The sequence below is a fragment of the Sphaerodactylus townsendi genome, linkage group LG11 (assembly GCF_021028975.2).
Source record: "Sphaerodactylus townsendi isolate TG3544 linkage group LG11, MPM_Stown_v2.3, whole genome shotgun sequence".
Taxonomy (NCBI): Eukaryota; Metazoa; Chordata; class Lepidosauria; order Squamata; family Sphaerodactylidae; genus Sphaerodactylus; species Sphaerodactylus townsendi.
The window spans coordinates 17,912,986-17,930,826 of record NC_059435.1 but is presented as its reverse complement, the minus strand read 5'-3'; the positions used below and the strand labels follow the sequence as shown (position 1 = coordinate 17,930,826).

At 45.9% G+C, this 17,841-nt stretch overlaps 1 protein-coding gene across 1 annotated transcript; it reads right to left on the bottom strand.

Moving 5' to 3' along the window:
* Positions 1 to 1,173: 1,173 nt before the first annotated feature.
* Positions 1,174 to 17,816, bottom strand: PSMA2 (proteasome 20S subunit alpha 2). The gene is made up of 8 exons (XM_048510813.1): positions 17,700 to 17,816; positions 14,334 to 14,410; positions 12,950 to 13,082; positions 12,195 to 12,317; positions 10,476 to 10,557; positions 2,950 to 3,023; positions 1,628 to 1,685; positions 1,174 to 1,543 (listed from the first exon to the last, which is right to left on the bottom strand). The coding sequence occupies exons 1-8, from the start codon at positions 17,738 to 17,740 to the stop codon at positions 1,427 to 1,429; spliced, it is 705 nt and encodes a 234-aa protein (XP_048366770.1). The 5' UTR covers positions 17,741 to 17,816; the 3' UTR covers positions 1,174 to 1,426.
* Positions 17,817 to 17,841: the final 25 nt, after the last annotated feature.

Genomic DNA, 17,841 nt, shown 5'->3' with positions numbered 1-17,841 from the left:
GCTCTGTCGCCTGAGCTGTGGAGGCTTATCTGGGGAATTCAGATTAGCCTGTACACTCCCACACACGCCAGCTGGGTGACCTTGGGCTAGTCACAGCTTCTCGGAGCTCTCTCAGCCCCACCTACCTCACAGGGTGTTTGTTGTGAGGGGGGAAGGACAAGGAGATTGTAAGCCCCTTTGAGTCTCCTGCAGGAGAGAAAGGGGGGATATAAATCCAAACTCTTCTTCTTCTTCTTCTTTAGGCTCTGGGTGTTGCACTTAGTGGTTTTGAAGCTGGGACCCTTCTCATTTTACCTGCCCATAAGACACAGCGGAGGTGGCCTGGCTTGCGAGCTGATGATGATTAAAATGCTGCCGGAGTTGGTTTTTCAAAAATGCTATATGTGAAAGAATCCATGAACATGATTTCACCAATACAATCAAGACACAGCTTTACGAGCGAACAAGGCTGTAACTGTTGTTTGCAATATTACCTCATCAAGCAAATGGTTCCATCAAACTTCACCAACAGCAAAGGCAGTTCTATCATCGTTTTTTGAGTACCGGCATAAAACAATAAGCTAATTAAGTGTTCTAGATTTTCTTCGTCCTCAGTTTAACTTGATTTTGAAGCATACAGGCGATTTAAAATTGAAAGATACACAGATACACAGAGATAAAGTACTTTCATGTGGAGCCAAGATTCTATCCACAGAAAATATCTTGGCAATTCCACAAAGTCTAAAGAACTGGTGAGTACCCTACCTCAAGCTGGAGGAACTTCCTTCATCCAAAGAGGCCCTTTTTCACTTTAAGTAACTCTCCCATTAGTGGAAGGACACCTTCCACTGGAAGAAGAGCCACTGAAGTCGGCACTGAAGTTGGAGAAGGCTCCAATCATTGCTTACTGGGAGTGGTAGGATACAGGTAGTTCTCATTTATCTATGGTCTTGCAGCATAAATATAGTGCAATGCCAAGAACTTTGTGTTAGTAGAGTACACACTAATCAGCTGGATGGTGAACAGTCTATTCTGGGTAACACTAATACAGAAATGGCTCTGCCGTACTTTAAATTGGTCTGCTAGCTCCACATTTAGCTCCACAGCAAGTCCTCTGCTGTGCCTTATTCCCCCATCCTAGTTGTTCATACCAGCAGAAAACTTGGCTTTAGGTAAGAAGATGGGTCATAAAGATTTAAACTTATACCACCCTTTGTTATGATTTTATTTTTTGCAGATCATGTAAACTCCCACCATACTTTCGTACAATGGTTACTATTTCAAGAACAAGAATTCCACATTAGGACAGTAGCGTTCGATCCATAATATTTCTTTTAAAAAAATCTATCAGATAAACCGAGTAGAAATAAGAGTGCAGAAGCCAAGTAATTAAGTGGCTGAATTTCATTTTTAAAAAAAGGATCCGTTCAGTTTTTCTCGACCCTCACTAGGCAATCGCAGCCAGGTAATCCTTAACCTCAGTGGGAGTGAGTCTTCTAAATCCTGCCTCGTTACAGATGCCGACCTCTATGTTATCTTCTGTCATTTGTCCTTCAAAACTTTCCTAGGAGGAAAAAAAAGTTTCTTTCAGCAAACAAAATAGGATTTCCACAGAACAATTCAAAAAATGATTTAGAAAGTTTCTAACCTTTAATGTCAAGATAGCTGTATGGATGGCATCTTCCAGCTCCAAATCTTCGTTATACCTGCAAAAGGAATACAATTCCGTTTTCAAAAACTATAAAGATTGCTTCAAAAACCTTTGTAACTACAGTAGTCAAAACACAATCACCACAACCAGTTCCACACACCCAAGAATTGGGCTTCACAAACTGCCCCCTCGGCTGTAGGACAATCCCCTTGAAACAGAGAGGTCTGTAAAAACCACTGAGAACACAATATTTCTTTGTGTTCAGCCAATATTTAAGGACAAGAATGCAATTTACACTTGAAGTTGTGCCAGTTGATTAAAGAACATGGACCTTCTACAAACCTGATTGTTGTACATACTTCCAATTCTGAAACAGAGTTCTGTATCAGACATGAGCTTGAAAGAGCTTTGTTTTAAGACTACAGACAAATCAGTTGTGTAGTCATGTAGGTGCCAGATAACACCATCAAATTGGACCTGGAATGTTTGATTAGATGAAATTCACATTGGCCCTATCCACTGGCATTTTGTTCATGCACAGTGACAGCTTGCCAATCACGCATGAATAAAAGCTGTACCCACATGGAAAATCCATGTATTCCCCCATCCACATGATATGGCGATTATGCAAGTCCTACTCAGGAAATGAGCAACTGATGCCAATACCAACGTAACAGCTGCAGAGGACTGTTAAATATTATCTACCTAGAGAGGTCCTAAAATAGCATCAAAGATGGAAAAATGTATTCTACCTCATCTCTTTGTATTTCCCCATGAAAATTTTTTGTGATCTTGTACACTGATTTTTCAATAATGCTAACTTCTTAACTGCACAAACTCACCAAACTGCTACCAGTCTGTTCATGAACTGTTATTTTTGTTTTGAACATAACACACTTTAAGAAAAAACCTATGTAACTTGAATTCGCAGTGAACAACAGCTAGTCCAATAAAGATTATAACTATATTCGCTTTTATGTTTCTTATCCTACGGGATCATGACAGCTAAGACTTTGCACTACACCAAACACACCCACCCAACCCTTGGCTTGGACACAGAATAAGTCTCCATTAATTAAAGGCATATCTGGCAGAAGACAGGATCTCGTCTTCACATGTTACATCACATTTTTGCTCATTCTGCTTGCTTTCTAACTTCTTTGCTAGTCATTTCTAAACACACACCCTGAACTTGGAAAGGTTCAAGTGAGAAATGGAAAATTACTAATGAGGCCACCTTCACTACACACATGGTAATTTTCACAAATCTCAAATTGCAGCATATATAAAATATTGAAGAATGTTACAGATAACACTACCTCTTTTCCAGAAACGTTTTCCCATTCACATAATTCTTTCCCATCGCAGTTGCTTTCCATGCAAAGTAAGCTCCCTGCAGAAGTGAGAAATACATTAAACTAAATATAACTGCTTCAAAACCACCTTCTGGATACTGATACAGTGAAATGTAAGAGTGTATTTTCTTTGAAATATATTCATTCTTAACACCAAACTGGGAGAGAAGTGGAGCAATGACAACTATGGCCCACCTAAACACCAAGGTATCCTTGAACACACATGAACCTGCCTTATACTGAGATTCCTTGGTTCATCAGGGCCAATATACCAGTAGTCAACTTTGACTAAAGTGGTTCTCTTGGGTCTTAAGAAGAGGTCTTTCATACTGCATGAACCTTTTATATGAAGATGCTAGAATTGAATCTGGTACCTTCTATGTACCGAACAGATTTTCTACCACTGAGTCACGGCCCACACAAGTTGGAAGACATTTTGAAATCAAACAGGAAATATTTTAACGCACATGTATCACTGCCAATTTATTTAAATCCCAGAAGGGGAGCTGTTTAAGCCTGCTGCACCCAAAAGAACAGTCTTTGTGTAAAGGATTCAATAGTGTTGATGGTGAAGTAACCTTGAGTGCATTCCACAGCCCGGGCGATGGGCCAGATGCATCGGCGGAGACTTTATCTCTGCGCGGGAGATGAAGCCTCTGTTCCCATGGGAAGCAGGAAGGGGGGATGGGGTGACTGGTACTATAACCTGTGCTTCTGGCGGGAAGTGTCATTCCTGCCACTGCGTGTACTTGAGCTTTCTAAGATGTCTTAATAAATGGACTTTTACTACCAAAGCCTTTTATTTCTGCGTCTATGGAATTCCTTACATTGTGGCAGGAATCCTAATTCATCTATATTCCTGTGCAGTGGACCTCTTGTCTTGCGATGGAGAGGTTGAATTTTACTGCGGAAGGTGCGGTCGCCCCCAAAGAGGGCTCCGACCTTTCCCTTCTGGATCTGGAGGAACCAGCAGGAGAACGGGCCTCGCTGGTGGCTCTTTCCCGTCCTCGTATCAGCACGAGTCTTCCTTTACTCCGTTGGAACGAGGGACGTGGCAACGACCATGAGTCGTTTGGGGCCTGTCTATGGATCGAGCGCCTGTGGATCCGGATCTCTACCCGTTTTCATGTGGATTACAAACCTCAGATGCAACCTGTCATGGAGGAGACGGGCTTGACCACCTTTCATGCGGCAACCCAGGAGTCCATTGAACGATTCCTAGACTCGTATTTTGGTGATGCTCCCAAAGAACCACCGTGGCACAGCACTGGGGCCCGGTCCAAAGGACACCGGGACTAAACCGGGAATTGGGAGGGTATCCGTATCGCTTCCCAATCGGACCCCTAATCCCGGGCCAGCGACCGCACCTGAGGTGCCTCGGAGAGCCACCGGTGGCTGCGCAGCGGCTTCACGGTGTCTCCGATGCCTGCCGCTTCCAGGCGGCGAAGAGTCCGAAGAAAGCCTGCGTTCCCAGCCAGACCGGTTTCCTCTCCCATCGAGGGAGGACTGGGATGTGGAAAGTGGGCGACTGCGAGAAGCCCAAGCGGCATGGAACCGTGAACGCCAGCTATGGGAGGAGGAGCGGGCACAGTTGCAGCAAGAGCGCGAAAACCTGCAGAGGGACCGGGAACAGCAACGCAAAGAAGTCCAGCTCGAGTTGGACCCGTGCCAAAGGCAGCTCCAACGACAATATGCCCAGAATCGATCAGTCCAAGATAAAGTCCCGGAACACTCCAGACTGGCTTTACAACGGCAACGCCAAAGCGTTCAGGCTCTGCGCCCGCAAAGTGTGCTCACCGAAGCCCTTACACTGGACGAACTGGCTAAATTGGAGCGTGAAAAGGCTGCTTTGCATGCGCACCAGGATGCATTGGCTGCGCAAGGAGAGGGATCTGGCTGCGTTGGAGAGGGGAACTAAGGAGGCAGCAGACCGGGAAGCCCCAAGTTGGAGTCTATGCTGTTACTGATCATGCCGGCGCCAGGGGGGCCACGTACCTGGAGTCCTGCCACCCAAGCGCCAGCTGCACCGCCAGCGCCCGATTCCGGCTCCCCGTACAACAGCTGCCTGCCCAACCCGCTCAACCAGCGCAACCACCTCCCCAGCAGGCACCAAGAGCCGTCGAGACGGGGCTACTATCGCCCCGATACCAGCCCGTTTTGATGGGACGGCTTCCAAACTTCCCTACTTCATCTTGCAACTCAATGCCCACTTGGAAGACTATGATGATCTATACCGGTCTGAACGCGAAAAAATACGGGACATCGGCTCAGTCCTGGATGGGGCAGCAGCCGACTGGTTCGTGACTGTTTTGGATTTACAGGATGAGGACTCTCGCACAGTGCCCGCATTCCTCCAAGCTTTAAGAGCCGCTTTCAAGATCCAGGCGCCGAGAATGAAGCTATCACGCACCATCAAAACCATCCAGCAAGGCAACCGCCTGTTTTGGCAGAATTTGTCCGTGAATTTAGATGCGGCGGCTGCCGACTTCCTCCTCAGTGGCCCGAACGCATCAAATGCGAATACTTCTCGGTTGCTGTGGACAGCAAGCTACGTGAAAGCGGTGTTTTTAATTCGGGTTCCCTCGTACCATTGCGGATTGGATCCAGTTGGGGTCTCAAGTGGCGTCTCGTTTGGAATCACGGCTTCGTCAAGGAGGCCGCCCACGCCCTAAAACCACTACTGTGTCCACCAAGTCAAGCCCAGCCGCTCCTACCGAAACCACCTCCGACCGCCGTCGCCGACTTGGGTTGTGTCTTTACTGCGGAGGGCCAGGTCATCTAGCCGCCAACTGTCCCAAGAAGCAAAACCAACGACCCCAGCTCCGCGCACTCCGTCTGCCAAACCACCACGCAGGTCAGGGCCGCCTCCCACTGGCCCGTCCAACGCGGTCACCCACGGCCACCCAGAGGAGGGGGAAGCAGCTGTTTGCCTTTCTTCAGCCCCCATGGACATGGGCCCGACTCCTGACGCGGTGAGTGAAGGCAGCGCTCCCATTACTGTTCAAGCATTTCTGGCCAACCCCGCTAAACACACTTTCGCGTATAGCCTCGGCCCTTGTGGATTCCGGCTGCTCCCACTGCTTAATGCGGCCCCAGGTGGCAGAGGAGCTGGGTCTGGACCGAATTCCACTGGCTAAGCCCATACCATTCACCCAAATGGGCTGGCAGCCCCTCGGAAGCGAAGGACCGGCCCAGTTCAAAACACAGCCGGTTCTCCTCCGTTCTTGCCCGACCATTGGGAGAAAATTAGTTTCATTTTGGCGCCAGTGGCCAGGAACACTCCATAGTTTTGGGGGCATGCCTTGAAGTTGTTGTTACATGAACCAAAATTCATTTGGAAAGAAAGGATCCTAGAATTCACTGACCCTCCCTGCGGTGAACACATGAATTGGGAAGAAAACCCAACGTCTCCTGACACACACCCCTCTCTGGCTTCCTCAGTGATTGCTCCCGATTCTATTGGCATCCCACCTGCATATCAAGATCTAGCCAGAGTTTTTCAGGAGCAGGAATGTAATCAGTTGCCACCCCACAGAGACACTGACTGTAAAATTGTCATACAACCAGGGGAGCAACTACCCAAGGGTAGAATCTACCGCATGAGTCCCAATGAGGAGAAGGAACTTCGTGCCTTCTTAGACAAGAACCTTGCTCGCGGTTTCATACGGCGGGCTACCAAACACACACACGCTGCTCCCGTTTTGTTTGTCAAAAAGAAAGATGGATCTTTAAGGCTTTGCACAGATTATCGAGGTCTCAATCGCGGTCTCCCTGTCCAATAAATATCCTTTGCCTTTGATCAAGGACCTTTTAGATGCACTTTCGGCAAAGGACGCATTGTTACTAAGGTGGACTTGAGAGAAGCTTACTACAGAGTCAAGAATTGCTGAAGGATATGAACACCTGACTGCGTTTAACACAAAGTTTGGACAGTTTGAATACTTAATAATGCCATTCGGGTTAAGTGGGGCCCCCGGGGCTTTCATGGCCCTTATCAATGAAGTTCTCCATGATTTACTGTACAAGGGAGTTGTTGTATACTTAGATGACGTTTTAATTTACTTGCATAAGCGATAGAAGAGCATGAAATATTGGTTCGAGAGGTGCTAAAACGCTTGCTTGACAACTCTCTCTTTGCCAAACTCTCCAAATGCTGTTTTCATCAGACCTCCATTAACTATTTGGGTTACCGGATCTCGCCTGAGGGCTTGAAAATGGATCCTGCTAAAATTGACGCAGTCCTCCAATGGCCTGCCCCCACCAACCGCAAAGAACTCCAGTCGTTTCTTGGTTTTGCTAATTTCTATCGTGATTTTATACCCCAATTTGCTGAACTGACTCTCCCTCTCACAGACCTCTTACACACTAAGGGTAAGGATCCACTGTCCGCCAAGCCCGGGGCCCCCCTTTTCTGGTCTGAAAAATGTCAAACAGCCTTTGAACTATTAAAATCTGCGTTTACCACCGAACCTATCCTAAAGCACCCTGACCCGGATCTCCCGTTTGTGGTTCACGTGGACGCCTCGGACAAAGCACTTGGGGCAGCCCTGTTGCAGAAAAATAAAGATGGTAGACTGGTTCCGTGTGCTTATTTGTCAAAAAAATTCTCTGGTGCCGAGCTCAACTGGACTGTAGGTGACAAAGAGACTGCGGCCATCAAAGCAGCACTCTCCACTTGGCCACTGGCTGGAGGGGGCTAAACATCCCTTTCAAGTTTGGTCGGATCATAAAAACCTGGCAGCTCTTTCCACCCCCCTCAAGATGTCCGCAAAACAACTTCGTTGGGCCGACTTCTTTTCTCGTTTCTCTTTTACAGTCCATTTTTTCCCTGGGAAAACCAACAAACTGGCTGGCGGCTCAGCCTACCGAGGAGGGTGGAGCTGCCTTACGAGACATTCCACGCGACTGTTCTTTCCCCCTCCCAGTTGGGGTTGGCTGTCACTTTCGATCTCAAACTTCCACTTCTCCTCCGCCCGTTCCCAGTCTCGTCTCTCCTTTCCTGCGCGGAATTGGAGGAGGCGGGCTGCACGAGCCTCCAGCGGCCGGGAAGGGACTCCCAATTGCGTTTGGAGAATGGAGTTTGGCGGAGGGGAATGTTGGTACGTGCCTCCCCCCCTCCGCAAGCAGGTTCTTGAAACTTGCCACGATGCCCGTTCGGCTGGGCATTTTGGCTTTTGAAAACTCTACACTTGGCCCGCCGGCAGTTCTGGTGGCGCGCAATGCAAAGACATTGAGGCATACATTAAAGGCTGCTCGGTTTGTGCAGAAGCCAAAACCATCCCGGAAAGCCCCATGGACTATTGCAACCTCTCCCGGTAGCTTCGGCCTTGGGAAGTCATCTCCATGGTTTGCATTACAGATTTGCCCGAAAGTCATGGCAACACGGTTTTATGGGTGGTGGTAGACTTATTCTCTAAGCAAGCCCATTTTATTCCATGTGCTTCCCCCCCCTCCGCTCCTAAGTTGGCCCGGCTGTTTATTCAACATGTTTACCGTCTCCATTCCGCCCCCGTTAAGGTGGTCTCAGACCGCGGCCCCCAATTCATCTCAAAGTTCTGGAAAGCGTTTTGGGGTTGTTGGGGGCCGCCCCGGCCGTCGCCGCCCCCTACCACGTTCAAAGTGACGGCGAGACGGAGAGAACTAACAGAACCCTAGAGCAGTATTTACGTTGTTACACCAACTACCACCAAGACAATTGGTGCGAGCTTATTCCGTTCTCTGAGTGCGCCTACAACAGTTCCGTTCATAGTAGTACAAAGAAAACCCCCTTTGAAATTGTGTCTGGTCGCTCCTTCCCGCCGTTGCCACAACTACCCGCAGATGCCTTGGACCCCAGAATTTCAACAATGGATTTCATCTCTAGTCGAGGGATGGAAGTCGGTCCAGACCGCCCACAACAAGCAAAGGACCCCCAACAACTCGAAGCGGATAACCACCGCTCGGATTTCCCTCTGCGTGTGGGCTCCTGGGTGTATTTATCTACAAAAAATCTCAGGGACGTGCATAAATTTTCCAAACTTGGCAAGAGATTTGTGGGACCCTTTCAAATTACTAAAGTGATTAATGATGTCACTGCCCGCTTAGATTTGCCTAACTCTCTTAGTAACATCCATCCTGTCTTCCATTCCAGCTTGCTCAAGGAGGCTCCCGCTTCCGATGCCTGGCACGACCCGCCGGAGAGGCCCCCACCGACTATTATTGATGGCCACAAGCACTACGAAATTGACGCTATCCTGGACTCTCGCTTTAATCGCAAACGCTTGCAATATTTAGTGTCTTGGGTGGGATATTCCTCTGGGTATAATCAATGGGTCTATTCCGAAAACATTGAAGCCCCCACCCTTATTGCGGCTTTCCACCGCGCCTTTCCGCACAAACCTGGGGGGAAGGGGTCTTCTTTAGGGGAGGCAGAGTGTAAAGGATTCAATAGTGTTGATGGTGAAGTAACCTTGAGTGCATTCCACAGCCCGGGCGATGGGCCAGATGCATCGGCGGAGACTTTATCTCTGCGCGGGAGATGAAGCCTCTGTTCCCATGGGAAGCAGGAAGGGGGGATGGGGTGACTGGTACTATAACCTGTGCTTCTGGCGGGAAGTGTCATTCCTGCCACTGCGTGTACTTGAGCTTTCTAAGATGTCTTAATAAATGGACTTTTACTACCAAAGCCTTTTATTTCTGCGTCTATGGAATTCCTTACATTTTGGGCATTCTAAATAATGGATGGATTTATTGAGGCAGTAGTAAGCATGGAGTAAAACACACATCATTAGATGGAAGGAATACATATTTAGACAACACAGAAACACAGATAGGGAAAGAAAACAGAAGGAATCTATTACTACAATACAGTAAGATGTTGAATCTTATGGAGTTCTGTGTAAAGCTTAAATGTTCACAGGATTATCAGGGCAACCATTCACAACAGCTAAATAATTGGCAATAATAAAGTCTTCCTAGTTTTGCTAAGCTAATGTAACACCTGTAGTGGCTGAAAAATCCTTGGGCTCAATAAGTGCTTAATAAACACTATCAAAACTTACTGAAACATTGTAACTAGCTGGAGAAAACAGGCACCCATGCTGATCCAAAGTAAAACCCAGTGCGTAATACCTTCTATTAAGAACTGCCCCCCTCCCATATAAAAGTATGCAAACTTCCAACTTTTCTAGAGCACTTCATTAAGCTGGATGTTTAAGGGGAGAGAAAAAATGTGTACCCCCTTCCCTTTCTTATGCATCTAGCCTGGAGAATCTGGAAGATTGCACATTCTTTTGTGTAACTTTGTTCTTAAACAAAGGCATTCCATGGCTTCTGCTGTCCAAAAAGTTATACTTCAGCAACCTCGTTTGTAGAGTTTCACCTGTTGAAAACCAGTTGTTAGAGAGAAAAAGATGCACGCATGCACAGGCACATGCATGTACACAAGAATTCACCAGACGTCTGGCCCAGTTTTTCATCTGCTGCTACCAAGATATCCTGTTAATACTTACAGAAGGATCAGACTGGAATAAATATGGCCTGCCCTCATTCCATCCACATATTAGCAAAGATACTCCAAACGGTCGTACGCCCCTGTCAGGCAAAACATTTTAAAGGGGTTAGTAGTGATACCAGGAATTACTCTGAAAAGCCCCTAAGCATAGCATTAAAATGCTGCTGACTCATCTACTTAAGGTACAATGCGTCTTCTCTTTGTAACCTGCAACAGTGACTCTGCAGGCAATGCAGCTCTCTTTCCAGATCAAGGCTTTCAACTGAACGCTGGCTCAGTTCCCATGCCTCTGACATCTGCCTGACGCTGCAATTAAATAGGTGAGTTTGCTGCAAAGCATACTTCATGGGAAGAGATTTGTTTTAATTTCAGCAAGTAAAATGGCACATTAGCAGAGCCACAAAAAAAGTTGGCAAAAGTTTTGCCATTCAAAGGACTGGCAAAAAATACTGTGAAGAATGACAGGATAGAAAGAAATCCCTCTCCATCACTAAAATGGTAACGGTAGTTCCCTGTGCAAGCCCCATGTCATTACTGATCTATGGGATGATGTCACATTATGACCTTTTACTAGGCAGACTATGTTCATGGGGTGGTTTGCCACTGCCTTCTCCAGTCATCTACACTTTATCCCCAGCAAGCTGGGTACTCATTTTACTGACCTCGGAAGGATGGAAGGCTGAGTTAACCATGAGTCATCTAGCTGCAACCAACTTCCACCAGAATCAAACTCAGATTGTGAGCAGAGCTTTGACTGAAATACTGCAGCTCACCAACCTGTGCCACGGGGCTCCAACATTAACATCACAGCAAATGCAGGAACTACAAAAATTCACCTTCCAAAGCAGGGATGTCCAACTCTGGCGCTTCAGATGTTCATGGACTACAATTCCCATCAGCCCCTGCTGAGAATTGTAGTCCATGAACATTTGAAATGCCAGAGTTGGGCACCTCTGTTCTAAAGTACGACACACACAAACCTTCCTACTTTTCATTATCATATGTGCAGATGTTGCCCTACAGTGTGAGTGACCAGCTTAAGGTTCATGTCCTATAAACAGAACAGCCAGTCCAAGTTTCTCACCTACCCCACGCAGAAGATACAAGCACTACACTGTTCAATACATTACACAAATTATTTTTTAAAAATTAGTGTAGAAAGAACAAAAGCATTTTGGTTCCTGGCCACAGCTCAGAGTTAACAGACATTGTCTAGTGAAGAAGAATAATAATTTGGATTTATACCCCCCCCCCTTTCTCTCCTGTAAGGAGACTCAAAGCGGCTTACAAACTCCTCCCCTTCCTCTCCCCACAGACACCTTGTGAGGTAGGTGGTGCTGAGACAGTTCTGAAGAACTAGTGCAAGGTCACCCAGCAGGGATGCAGGAGTGGGGAAACAAATCTGGATCACTAGGTAAGAGTCTGCCGCTCATGTGGAGGAATGGGAATCAAACCCAGTTCTCCAGATTGGAGTCCACCTGCACTTAACCACTACACCATTTGCTGGACTTGCAGACAATTAGCAGGGCAACAACTGTTCTAGGAGACAAAGGAGAATGGAAAACAGCAGCAAAGAGCAGCACTATATGGTGCTCTGTGCTTAATGTGTGGCACACTCATCCAGAAGGTTGGCTGCCACCACCTAAGGCAGAAAGAACAGATCAGGCAAAGAGACATTTGAAACAAGTTAGGATGAGGGTGTGGGGGAATAGCATACCCAGACTGTGTGTATTCTTGCATCACAGAAGCAATCCTCTGAACGAGTTGAGCTGTTGGAATTGGCTCATTATAAACCAGGTAGTACTGTTGGGCCAATTTGCGTGCTCGGTGGACAAGTACCCTTGATAGACAAACAAAACAGTTGTGAGCAAAAAGTCACAGTATGCATTACATTTAAGAACGAAACAATGAATAAACTGAAAGATTCTTCATAAAATGTGTAAACTGACATCACCCGCTGAACTAGTGAAAAGAAAAACCAACCTCAACCCAACAACCAACAAGTGTGATCATTCCCCCTCTCTCTCCCCCATTAGCAAATTTAATAATTTAATAATAGTGTATAACCACTGTCTAATACCTAATGCCAATAAAGGTTATTGTGATTGTGATAAGCATTTTATTGTCCTTTTCAGTCACAACATAGGTGTCTGCCTCATCTCTTCCACGAGATCACTCCAGAGGGACACAGCCACAACTAAGAAATGGCAGCTATTAATTTAAATAAGGAAAAGATAGGATCCAGTAAGTGAACAATGTGTGGAGAAAGATTTTCTCCAGCCCTTCTGTTCACTTGTCCCAGCACGAGCAAAATAAGCTTGGCTCTGGGGCTTACTCTGCTGGAACTGGGTATATGGGGGGTGGGGGGGTGGGGGAGGGGTCCCCCGGTCCCCCAATCCCATTTCCTTACTATGGACCTCAAACAAATAGAAACAGTAACAATTTATCTAGCAGAGTTTTTTTAAAAAATACCTGTAATCAGGGCCCATGCCACTGTATACCAAACCAATGTGTTTGGTGATGGGCTCTACTTTGTGTACACTTCGTTCGTCGTACAGAATGGACTTCTGCTTTTTCTCTGTCGCCAGCACCACACCGTTTGCAGCTGCAAGAAGAAAGCAAGTGTCTCAGGTACATCCACCAAAAGGCGTTCCTCCTCTACCCTTTGCACTCTTCTCTCAAGCGTACACAGCTCACAGTCCAGCATCATCCCCAGCAGATGGTAACAATAGTTCACTGTTATTCTGTACTGACCATCCATCTTAATCCCAAGTACCACCTGAAATTTATTCAGGGCCTACTGCAGACTTTAGAATAGGAGTAATACTGTGTTTTACTATTACTAAGAGAAGGAATAGATTTATGGACTTCTAACTTCTTAGACCCACCGTGAGTTGAAGCCCTAAACGAAGAGCTATTTCCATTTTCCCATTTCACAGAGCCACATGCATGGAAGGGTCCACATTCTGTGCACACACAAAACTCTGCTATGACGGAATACAAGAGATGCATGGGGGAACTTGTAAGGAAAATTGTGTTAACGTTTACATCTCATAACGTATACTGGAAAAAAAATAACAAGGGAGTATGTTTTAACACTATTTATTTTTACAGAAGTATATTCAGTCTCTGCTACTTTGAGAGGTGTCCTATTCCCACTCTGAACCTCACATGTACCATTCAGCATTTGTTTTTACACAAGCACCCTTCCGCTTAGACATACTCAGCTTCAGGACCAAGAGAGATACCAAGTGACAAATACATGTATTAGGACTCGGCTGCTGCAAAGTGCCTATAAATTGGCAGAGAATTTACAGCATGGCATGGATGGGGGGAGGAGGAAGCAGATCTCTTCCTGACTTTTCATGCTTTTCTCCCTGAAACTTTTAGCTATTTTTCTCCCTGCGTCCTCCATAACTACACAAAAACCCTTGACTGGGCGGTGGGGGTGGGAGACCACCTTTTAAAAACTGGTCTAGAGGGGAAAAGCATGAGTGATGGAAGGATTCGGAGTCCCATCGACCATGCTCATTCAATGGGGCACTTTAAAAACTCCCTGTCTGGTAAGAGATTCAGCATGGCCCAGATTGAGTCACGTTATGCCTACTTTTGGGCTCGAGAAACAGCAGTTCCAGATCATTTTCTGGCAATGCATCATGCTAGCCTTATATAAGTAGTCTTCCATGGAAACAAAGAACTGCCTCCATCAACAGAACATGACAGTTCCACAAAAGCTGACTGCTGTTTTCCTTTCTAGGTGCTAAGTTGCTAACAGAGGTGTGTAGGTGTTTTTACAGCTTCTCTACCAAGTGCTACACAGCCAACAGAATACAGGCCATGGACATATGCCTTCTACCTTTAATGCCGACGGATGGGGCTCCTGCTGCAACAGCCGCCAAAGCATATTCAATCTGAACGAGCTTTCCAGAAGGGCTGAAAGAGAAGACACGGTTCATTCATTCATGAAACAGTTTGGCATGGAAACATTCTCAAACTGAACAGGTCACAGCAAGAGACTTGCTTGGCTGCTTTTCAAGGAGAGGATTTGGGATACACCTTAGTTCTGCAAACTTTTTTGGGCCACCACCACCACCCCAATAAACTCATCCCTGAAAAAACCTTATTCAAAATAGTGGTCTGAATGATTCCCTAAGGAAGATAATAACAGTTTAATTAAAAACAGTAGTAATTAATTGCACATCTACTCAAAATCCAATTAAAACTTTTCAGTTTAAATTATTCAACAAAATGGATAAACTTGATACCATCTTTTCAAAGTCAGAAAAATAAAATCTGATATTTTCCATCAGATTAGTCAGCATGGTTCCACAGCATAACCTACTGTAAATAAGTGAAGGACATAATTTAAGGGACCCACCTCCAGAAATCCCCTGCTGCCTCTCTTGCCTCTTAATGTCCCTCCTAGGTAATCTTCCCCCCTCCCAAGGCGGGGAGTACTGCCCACTTTGGGAATCACTGCCTTAGATAATACAGTGACACATACACAACAAGAAGAACAGAGTAAAAGCTGACTCTTAACAAAATATTAACTATGGCTACAGCTCTAGACACAGTTTTTTGGGAGTTAATGTAACTGAGATTTATTTTGGTATAAGTCTAAGATTCTGCTTCACATTTCATGTGACCATGAGCCCAGTTAATCCCAAAGTAAAGATATCAAATAAACTTTTACTTTTTGAATTCACATTCCAGATTTCTGGAGGAACATTTTTGACAACTAAGGACACAAACAACATCTACCAAGCAAGAAAGTCCACTGAACTCAGTAGAATGTGTTACGAAGTAAAACTTTATAGTCTGTATGCCTGCAGTTTTACACCTACTCTGAAGTAAACCCAAATGAACATAAAGAGACTTGCCATCAAAGCAGCACCCATAGGCTCTTGCTAAAATACAGTCATCCTTCTCACACTGCGACTTTCCACATGGTGGTTTTGACAGTTCGTGGGTGAAATGTTGCCTCCCAACATAACCCTGCAGTTTGCCCAACTGTGATTCCTCTCCCTCTCCCAGCGGCTGTGGCTTCATGGCTGCTGCACCACGTCCCAGGCTCTTAGCCCAGGTTTACCTGGAGAGCAGGGGAGAGGTTGAGGAGGCAGCTGAGCTGGCAGCAAGTAGAAAGCCAGCCTCAAGCGACCAGTGGGAGCCGGGGAAGCAGGCAAGAGCAACAGTGTGGGCTGAGAGCCTGGTGCAGTTATGGCCGCCAGACGGCTGGGGCAGGAGAATGGCCTCAAAGGGTCAGAGTGAGGAAGAGTCTGGCTCCAGGGGTGGGGCCTGGGTTGGAGGCTTGGTGGGAAGGATTTGGGAGAGCAAAAAAACTTACACAGTTTTCCATATCGTGGAAGACGCCACACCCCTAACCCTCACTATATGGGAGGGATGACTGCACTAAATTTCCATTGCATCACAAAACATCTATGAAGGCCTACATGGCTTTGTCTGATGAATGGAGTTATGACTCTTGAAAACTTATACTGTAAAAATCTTGTTGCTCTCTAAGATGCTACTGGATTCTAACCTAGCTCTCTTCGTAACAGTTAGCCACTTTATAAAATTGGAAAAGAGCAGACTTCCAAGAGAAGTGTATTTAAAACACATTTTTTTTGTAAGCTGCATTATCACAAAAGGCTACTGCGACAACCCAACTAACATTATAAACAATTGTTATAGTCCAAAGTACAGCGCAGTTAACAGAAACAACCAAAAGTAATAATGGGGGTGAGGGTGTGACTGGCAGTGTCCTGTGTTATACAAATGTCACCATACTGTTTTTGAGCCACTAAGTGAAGATCTAAACTGTCCTTCCCTCCTTGAAAGAGGATTTAAAAACGAAATTGTCGGATGCCATTTTACAAATTAATTTTAACTATTATATTTAGTCTCTCATTTTACCGCTGCTTTTAAAGGTTTTATCTGTTTTTATTTGTATATGATGGCTATTATGTTGTACACCGCCCAGAGCCCTCAGGGGATGGGGCTGTCTATAAAACTGAAAAATAAATAAATAAATAAATAAACACTTTCAGTTTCTGTTTTGCCTAATCATGGTGTATAATAGCTTAACTACCTTTTTATTCATGTAGATGGTAGTCAGCCTAAAGAACTGTGAATAAATCTGAAATTGGCCAACAGATCTGAAGTCTCAGAGCACTAGAATATTCACACTAGAACTCAGAAAAACCCTAAAGAATGTGTTGTTTCCCAAACCAGTGTAAAAACTTATAACATTTCTTATTCCCTCAAATAATGAACCTAAATATAGGAGCCAAAAGTTCCAAGTTCTCTTAAGTGCACTGATAGGATTTTTCTCTTGATTAGGAATCCATTGACCAGCCAGCCCTGAGTCAGCACACCTTTCACTTGTTCAACTGAAAGATCATCTTCTTTCTTGCAACATATCTAAAGAGATTATGAAGTGGCTTCTCCCCATCTTTCAAGCAAATGTCACAACCCCTTGCTCGTCACCTTGGTCAAATTAAATACTTATTGCTGGAGTGCCCCATTAGTAATCTATTTCCAACTTTCATATTTAACCATTAACAATATAGGAGATGTCTCACTAATAATAGTTAAACAAGGAAACGGAAACAGGCCACTAATGGGGTACCCTCAACAATAAATACACCAATTAATTTAGCCAATTAATTGTGATGGGGGCAGATTTCCTCTTGGAAATGATCACAAGCCAGCAGCAATTTTTTGCTTAACATTTTATTCTCTGCTTTGTGTATCTATTTTTGTTGTATTTTTAATTAATTATGCCAACAAAAGGCTTGATTCAAAAATATTAACTGTTTGCATGTATTGAAGGAGTGATATGCAAGTCCCACACTAACTGAAGTAGTCTACTTTTGCAGTTCTGTTTCTGTATATGAATGCATGTGTGTGTACGGCACACACATATGTATGTATGAATGTGTATGTATGTGAGCTCAGCCAGGGCAATGAGGGGCAGTCTGACTCCAGCTTATGTCACACACACACACACCCCCAACCCCCTTCGAGCCTCCCCGGCGAAGGGCCGAGGCAGGGCCGCGGGGGGTGACTCCACAAAATCACGGCTGGCCTTCGGCAAGCAGGTCGGCCGGCTTCCGGGGCCGCCACTCAGACCCCCGGCCGCAGCTCCGGCCCGCCTCGGCCCCAGCCGCTTATGAGCGCCACCCGAGCGCTCCCCCCACACTCGACGCGAGCGCCGTTTTACCTGAAGGTGGTGAGGGAGAAGCTGTAGCCGCGCTCCGCCATCTTGGTCCGCACGAGCCCAAACTCCGCCCCTCTCAGCCGGCTCTGGCTTCTGCGCCTGCGCAGAGCCGGCCGCTGAGCAACGCTCCTTCCCTAGAGGAAAG